General features: G+C 37.0%; 1 protein-coding gene across 1 annotated transcript; it reads right to left on the reverse strand.

Annotated features, from left to right (window-relative positions):
- Positions 1–1037: 1037 nt before the first annotated feature.
- On the reverse strand, positions 1038–4008 carry LOC117340660 (P30 adhesin-like). Its single transcript, XM_033902425.1, has 3 exons — positions 3881–4008; positions 3609–3665; positions 1038–3223 (listed from the first exon to the last, which is right to left on the reverse strand). Exons 1-3 carry the CDS (start codon positions 4006–4008, stop codon positions 2731–2733), a joined length of 678 nt encoding a protein of 225 aa, XP_033758316.1. The 3' UTR covers positions 1038–2730.
- Between the last annotated feature and the right edge of the window lie 5241 nt (positions 4009–9249).

The raw sequence follows: 9249 nt of genomic DNA on the forward strand, positions 1-9249 counted from the left end.
GTAAAAAATCTTTTTCTATTAGCCAATTTTTCTGATCTCTCTGCGGGCAAGCCTCTTTAAGAGAGAAACTACTCGTTACCTTAATCACAACAATACTAAGACGAACTCGGATCTCACAAAACAATAAACATAAATCCTAAAACAATGGGGCATCAAACGGTGACATGAAAAGGCATCCATCAGATAAATGTATACAGGTCAGGAGAATCACTCCATTATGATAATAACATACATCTGTATGTGGCGCAGACAGTGGGTTATATAGGTCAAAAGTATGTTTTATATTGACAGATAACACGACATACGATAAAAACAAACATCCATTTCAATTTGGATATTTAAATCAGCAGAGAAAAGGCTTTTTATAAATCCCAGACAGTTCAGTACGTAAATATATATTATAGTTGTCAGATGAAAGTGTGAAACTATTTTCTTTTAGTGAAATTCTTTAAAAAAACGTACTTTATTTGGCGCACTCAAATTTTAGCGCTTTTCTGAATTTTAAAAGCTTAACGCATTCATGAATTGGCGCGCAAAAAGTATTTTACATAGAAACAGCATATAGAGTGCAATTAACACATTCATGATTTAGCGTAATGCTTTTAGATATTTTTAACATACATGTATGTAGGTTTGCAGTATGTAAACTTCAGTTCTTTGATTTCATTTTACATAAAAATATTGTTATTATATATCGGGAACCAAAACCAGAACTATACTTTGGTTTATTTTGTTTAACGTCCAATTAAAACCCATGATCATTTAAGGACGTACCAGGTTTTGGAGGTGGAGGAAAGCCGGAGTACCCGGAGAAAAACCATCGGCCTACGGTCAGTATCAGGCAACTGCCCCACGTGGGTTTCGAACTCGCGACCCAGAGGTGGAGGGCTAGTGATAAAAAGTTGGGATACCTTCATTTTCCCCCAAATAAAATCATTTTTACTTAACATGTCAACAGGGTTCCAAGGATTGGGACACCTTAATTACTCGGCCACCGCGTCCCCGAACTCAGAACTATATACAACAAAACAAGCATCCTCTTTTATTCAGTTTATTTTCAAGATTTGTCTCTGTTTACAATTAGATATTCGGTATACAAAATGGAGTAAGTAATCTTATTCAATAATTCAAAGGTTTGTATTGCTATGGTTAACTTAACATCACTGATTTCACCGGGAGAAACTACATTACACTGTATTTGCTAAACACGTCCGGAGACGTAGAATCGTGTTGTCCTGAGAATAATACAAATATCTTTGGGATGGTAAATAATTTGAATTAATGTAAGCAATCATATTATTATCGTGCATACATCAGATGCTTTCAGAAAATAAAATGCTATAGAAAGTGTTATCAAAGACATTAGATGTGGCCGTTTACTAATGTACCGCCCTGTACACCCTCGGGTACTAGACTACTACACCGCCCTGTACACCCTCGGGTACTAGACTACTGTACCGCCCTGTACACCCTCGGGTACTAGACTACTGTACCAGCCCTGTACACCCTCGGGTACTAGACTACTGTACCGCCCTGTACACCCTCGGGTACTAGACTACTGTACCGCCCTGTACACCCTCGGGTACTAGACTACTGTACCGCCCTGTACACCCTCGGGTACTAGACTACTGTACCGCCCTGTACACCCTCGGGTACTAGACTACTGTACCGCCCTGTACACCCTCGGATACTAGACTACTGTACCGCCCTGTACACCCTCGGGTACTAGACTACTGTACCGCCCTGTACACCCTCGGGTACTAGACTACTGTACCACCCTGTACACCCTCGGGTACTAGACTACTGTACCGCCCTGTACACCCTCGGGTACTAGACTACTGTACCGCCCTTTACACCCTCGGGTACTAGACTACTGTACCGTCCTGTACACCCTCGGGTACTAGACTACTGTACCGCCCTGTACACCCTCGGGTACTAGACAACTGTACCACCCTGTACACCCTCGGGTACTAGACAACTGTACCACCCTGTACACCCTCGGGTACTAGACTACTGTACCACCCTGTACACCCTCGGATACTAGACTACTGTACCGCCCTGTACACCCTCGGGTACTAGACTACTGTAATATAGTCTTGAAAGTACTTAGATATTCCTTTACGGCAGAAATCACCCCAATGGTGACCTGATAACAGTATGATGTTTTATTCCCAGTATAATAGATGTAATAATCTAATAATACAGACTTCAGACACAAACGTGAACAAACTAGGATGAACTCTTTCATTAAATCTAAGAAATTTTTTTCCACTCTGATTGTCTGACTAAATATATATAACAATTTATCAACCTGATATATCTGCTGTCTACCGCAACACATGTCGCCTTAATCATGACCACAATAGCATAACTGTTAGTCTGTGACAAATCACTTGATGTACGAGTACCTATCTGACACAAATATGTGAATAAAATACTTCTCTTTGTGAAAATATTTACATGTTCCTCTAACATAAATAAGTTCGTTGCACAAGAAAAACATAAATTAGTCCGTCTCCAAACTCGCATCACTCATTCAATTCAACGTTGATGATTGCTTTGTACTCTAGACAAAGAAAGTCATGTTTCCGATGAATGTTCCTATCGAACCTATTACGTACAGAAATTGACAGGTCACTCAGTTATAACGATCGGGGTTTTCCATATATAATTTCGTACTGAAAATGTCTTTTTCAATCCACTATTGTTTTTGTCCCATGCTATTGTAGATCACTGTTGTTTAGCTGCTGAAGCTGTTCCGCTTGTCAATGGGGCGGGTACTGGCGGCGGGGAGCCTCCAGTACGTGTTGTAGAGCCTGAAGTCTGAGATGATGAAGAACCAGTTTGTTGATTATTGGACAGGGTCAATGGCATGAACATTCTGAGACCTAGCTGTTGGTTGGATGGGAAACCTGGTACAAAACGCGTTCCGGGTCGTGGGACAGCGGGTTGGTTGGAGGAAGGCATTCCAGGTTGTGGGACACCGGGCCGGCCTGAGGGGACCATTCCAGGTAATGGGACACCGGGTCGGCCCGAGGGGGCCATTCCAGGTTGTGGGACACCGGGCCGGCCTGATTGGGCCATTCCAGGCAGTTGAACACCGGGTCGGCCTGAGGGGACCATTCCAGGTAATGGCATTCCAGGACGCGGAACCATTGGGAAGTTTATACTGGATGGGAATGGACCGGCTGTGTTTACTTCGTATGACTGTTTATTTGTGAATCTGTAAATAAGAAACGCTTTATTAAATCTTAACTCTTAAAACAAAAGGTTAAGATTTTTACAAAAAAAAAAAAAAAAAAAAAAAATTAGCAAACTGGCCGCCATGTTAAGTATAATCCGACCCCATTACCTTACTAATAATTAACACTGGACGTTGTAAAATTACAACTTATGCCCTCCTCTGGAATCACTATCTCCAAAACACGCTGCCTGATATGCATGCGAACCCTCTCAAATTTTCGTTAATTTGATCTCTTATATTCATGCACAATCTTGTTGTTTATCAATTTGAGTTACAGTTCCTGAATCAGTTCATCAATTAAGATATTTCTCTTTTGTATACGTCAGTCGGATTCTTTCGACATCTTATAGTCCGTGACACTGACCTGAGTCCAGTCGTGGCGTCCCACTCCGGTGTCAGAACCTCTTTGAGGGTAACAGCGCTGTAATGGTAGGTTTTGACAGTCAAATAAAAGTGGTATGTGGATGATTTACTGAGGAATCTAAAGCATGGGATAACCAGTGGATGGAAGATTTCCATGATTTACACAGGAATTTAATTCATAATTAATTGTAATTAGTTGATTTGATAGGTTGAATGAGAAGCATTTAACCAGTAGTAAAGAAACAATACAGAGATAGGAGGTACTCCACTTACACGAAACATTCCCGCGGTCTGGTCTCTATGATGAGAGTGTCGCCCTGTAGGCGGATGCCGTAGGGAGAACAGTTCGGTACTGGAAAATTAATCCCTGCACGTCTGAAGGAACCGCTCAAAAAATTCATCGGTCTGTGGAAAAGATACGGAAAAGTGATCCTGAGTAATATAGTAAGTTATATTCATAAACACTAGGAAGGAAAACGACACATCTACAAGTGTAAACTAACTACGTATACATCTACCAGTGTGAAACAACTACATATACATCTACAAGTGTGAAACAACTATATATACATCTACAGGTGTGAACCAACTATATATACATCTACAGGTGTGAACCAACTATATATACATCTACAGGTGTAAACCAACTACATATACATCTACAAGTGTGTACCAACTACATATACATCTACAAGTGTGAACCAACTATATATACATCTACCAGTGTGAACCAACTATATATACATCTACCAGTGTGAACCAACTATATATACATCTACAAGTGTGAACCAACTACATATACATCTACAAGTGTGAACAAATTATATATACATCTACCAGTGTGAACCAACTACATAATACATCTACAAGTGTGAACAAATTATATATCCATCTACAAGTGTGAACCAACTACATATACATCTACAGGTGTGAACCAACTACATATACATCTACAAGTGAGAACCAACTACATATACATCTACAAGTGAGAACCAACTACATATACATCTACAAGTGAGAACCAACTACATATACATCTACCAGTGTGAACCAACTACATATACATCTACCAGTGTGAACCAACTACATATACATCTACCAGTGTGAACCAATTACATATACATCTACCAGTGTGAACCAACTACATATACATCTACCAGTGTGAACCAATTACATATACATCTACCAGTGTGAACCAACTACATATACATCTACCAGTGTGAACCAACTACATAAACATCTACAAGTGTGAACCAACTACATATACATCTACCAGTGTGAACCAACTACATATACATCTACAAGTGTGAACAAATTATATATACATCTACCAGTGTGAACCAACTACATAATACATCTACAAGTGTGAACAAATTATATATCCATCTACAAGTGTGAACCAACTATATATACATCTACAGGTGTGAACCAACTACATATACATCTACAGGTGTGAACCAACTATATATACATCTACAAGTGTGAACCAACTACATATACATCTACAAGTGTGAACCAACTACATATACATTTACCAGTGTGAACCAACTATATATACATCTACCAGTGTGAACCAACTATATATACATCTACAGGTGTGAACCAACTATATATACATCTACAAGTGTGAACCAACTATATATACATCTACAGGTGTAAACCAACTACCTATACATATACCAGTGTGAACCAACTATATATCCATCTACAAGTGTGAACCAATTATATATACATCTACAAGTGTGAACCAACTACATATACATCTACAAGTCTGAACCAACTATATATACATCTACCAGTGTGAACCAACTACATATACATCTACCAGTGTGAACCAATTATATATACATCTACAGGTGTGAACCAACTACATAATACATCTACAAGTGTGAACCAACTACATATACATCTACAAGTGTGAACCAACTACATATACATCTACAAGTGTGAACCAACTACATATACATCTACCAGTGTGAACCAATTATATATACATCTACAAGTGTGAACCAACTACATAATACATCTACAAGTGTGAACCAATTATATATACATCTACAAGTGTGAACCAACTACATATACATCTACCAGTGTGAACCAATTATATATACATCTACAAGTGTGAACCAACTACATAATACATCTACAAGTGTGAACCAATTATATATACATCTACAAGTGTGAACCAACTACATATACATCTACAAGTGTGAACCAACTACATATACATCTACAAGTGTGAACCAACTACATATACATCTACAAGTCTGAACCAACTATATATACATCTACCAGTGTGAACCAACTATATATACATCTACAGGTGTGAACCAACTACATATACATCTACAAGTGTGAACCAACTACATATACATCTACAAGTGTGAACCAACTACATATACATCTATAAGTGTGAACCAACTACATATACATCTACAAGTGTGAACCAACTACATATACATCTACAAGTGTGTACCAACTACATATACATCTACAAGTGTGAACCAATTATATATACATCTACAGGTGTGAACGAACGTACTACCCAATTAGATACTAACCTGACTGCCCCGCCGATTATCACATTTTGTGGTCTGATAGAAACAACCCTGAAAATAGAAATAAACGATAGAATTAGTTTTGCTATCTCACCTCCCATTTTCGTTAGAATTGTGATCTATTTACCATTTCTTTGATCTCTACATTGTATCAGCTAGTTGATGATTTTGTCTCTACATTGTATCAGCTAGTTGATGATTTTGTCTCTACATTGTATCAGCTAGTTGATGATTTTGTCTCTACATTGTATAAGGCTAGTTGATGATTTTGTCTCTACATTGTATCAGCTAGTTGATGATTTTGTCTCTACATTGTATCAGCTAGTTGATGATTTTGTCTCTACATTGTATAGGCTAGTTGATGATTTTGTCTGTACATTGTATCAGCTAGTTGATGATTTTGTCTCTACATTGTATCAGCTAGTTGATGATTTTGTCTCTACATTGTATCAGCTAGTTGATGATTTTGTCTCTACATTGTATAGGCTAGTTGATGATTTTGTCTCTGCATTGTATCAGCTAGTTGATGATTTTGTCTCTACATTGTATCAGCTAGTTGATGATTTTGGCTGTACATTGTATAGGCTAGTTGATGATTTTGTCTCTACATTGTATCAGCTAGTTGATGATTTTGGCTGTACATTGTATAGGCTAGTTGATGATTTTGTCTGTACATTGTATAGGCTAGTTGATGATTTTGTCTCTACATTGTATCAGCTAGTTGATGATTTTGTCTCTACATTGTATCAGCTAGTTGATGATTTTGTCTCTACATTGTATAGGCTAGTTGATGATTTTGTCTCTACATTGTATAAGGCTAGTTGATGATTTTGTCTCTACATTGTATAGGCTAGTTGATGATTTTGTCTCTACATTGTATCAGCTAGTTGATGATTTTGTCTCTACATTGTATCAGCTAGTTGATGATTTTGTCTCTACATTGTATCAGCTAGTTGATGATTTTGTCTCTACATTGTATCAGCTAGTTGATGATTTTGTCTCTACATTGTATAGGCTAGTTGATGATTTTGTCTCTACATTGTATCAGCTAGTTGATGATTTTGTCTCTACATTGTATAGGCTAGTTGATGATTTTTCTCTACATTGTATCAGCTAGTTGATGATTTTGTCTCTACATTGTATAAGGCTAGTTGATGATTTTGTCTCTACATTGTATAAGCTAGTTGATGATTTTGTCTCTACATTGTATAGGCTAGTTGATGATTTTGTCTCTACATTGTATCAGCTAGTTGATGATTTTGTCTCTACATTGTATAAGGCTAGTTGATGATTTTGTCTCTACATTGTATCAGCTAGTTGATGATTTTGTCTCTACATTGTATCAGCTAGTTGATGATTTTGTCTCTACATTGTATAGGCTAGTTGATGATTTTGTCTCTACATTGTATCAGCTAGTTGATGATTTTGTCTGTACATTGTATCAGCTAGTTGATGATTTTGTCTCTACATTGTATCAGCTAGTTGATGATTTTGTCTCTACATTGTATAAGGCTAGTTGATGATTTTGTCTCTACATTGTATAGGCTAGTTGATGATTTTGTCTCTACATTGTATCAGCTAGTTGATGATTTTGTCTCTACATTGTATCAGCTAGTTGATGATTTTGTCTCTACATTGTATAAGGCTAGTTGATGATTTTGTCTCTACATTGTATCAGCTAGTTGATGATTTTTCTCTACATTGTATCAGCTAGTTGATGATTTTGTCTCTACATTGTATAAGGCTAGTTGATGATTTTGTCTCTACATTGTATAGGCTAGTTGATGATTTTGTCTCTACATTGTATCAGCTAGTTGATGATTTTGTCTCTACATTGTATCAGCTAGTTGATGATTTTGTCTCTACATTGTATAGGCTAGTTGATGATTTTGTCTCTACATTGTATAAGGCTAGTTGATGATTTTGTCTCTACATTGTATAAGCTAGTTGATTATTTTTTCTCTACATTGTATAAGCTAGTTGATGATTTTGTCTGTACATTGTATAAGCTAGTTGATGATTTTGTTTATAACCTGATTAAATAAGTTCAATTAATATATAAAGAGTTTAAAACTAAACTTACAATTGACACTGGATTAGCTTGCACGAGATTGACAATCAGGTTACGTCCCAGACGATTCGTTTTCAGTACTGGACACGCGTTGGCTGAGGGAGATGTGGTAGGTTTTTCGGACGGAGGCGGAGTCTGCGTTAATGTGAATGGTAGGTCTGAAATCAAAATAAAAGGCATCTTTTTTACAACTTATGGTTTTGTCTGTTGAGATAAATAACAATTTTCCGTCCATGCCGATGTTTAGAATATCTCTCACCTGATATTATACTTAGAACCACATGTAAATATAATTAATTTGAGATGTAACACGACGACAAATAATAACCTCCCCGTAAATATCCAAACATTTCCTAAAATACAGGTTTCTCGGAATTTGATCGTTCTGATATACGATCAAATTCATCAGAACCGGTTTGAGTCTTTTTACAAATACGACCAATTCAATTCGAAAATGATCGGGTATCTCCGTGATTATTACGATTGAATCAATCCGAATCTGATCGGGTATTCCCGTAATTGTTAGTTACGATTAAATAAATCCGAATCTGATCGGGTGTTTCCGTAATTACGATTAAAATCCGAACCTATACGGTTATTTCCGTAATAATTACGATTAGGACAATCCTAATCTGATCGGACATTTCCGTAATTATTACGGTTAGATCCATCCGAACCTCATCGGGTGTTTCCGTAATTAATATGAATATATATACATATCTATTAAGATCTGTATGGGTCAAAGAAGTAATATAAACAGTATAATCCAGATAACACTGGATCCTCACATAAATGTATGGAGGATACGAATTACTTGTAATGATTATATGGGGCAATCAAGTAATTCAAACAGTGCGGACAATGAGGCTTGTTAAATTTTCGAGGCAATCCGCCCCTTTATCAAAACACAAAAAAATACTAATACAATCACATAATATATATAAGAAGTACTGGAAATACAATAAAATACAATAAGAATTATGTTTTAGTAACTGGAGAAACCACAATGAACC

This window comes from Pecten maximus, chromosome 13 (genome assembly GCF_902652985.1).
Source record: "Pecten maximus chromosome 13, xPecMax1.1, whole genome shotgun sequence".
In the NCBI taxonomy this organism is placed as follows: Eukaryota; Metazoa; Mollusca; class Bivalvia; order Pectinida; family Pectinidae; genus Pecten; species Pecten maximus.

Excerpts from the sequence above, each read along its gene's own strand:
- LOC117340660 (XM_033902425.1), bottom strand. The coding sequence starts at position 4,008 with ATGAATTTTTTGAGCGGTTCCTTCAGACGTGCAGGGATTAATTTTCCA. Across the intron at positions 3,666-3,880 it reads AGACCGCGGGAATGTTTCGT|CGCTGTTACCCTCAAAGAGG; the intron begins GTAAGTGGAGTA and ends CTACCATTACAG. Across the intron at positions 3,224-3,608 it reads GACGCCACGACTGGACTCAG|ATTCACAAATAAACAGTCAT; the intron begins GTCAGTGTCACG and ends TCTTATTTACAG.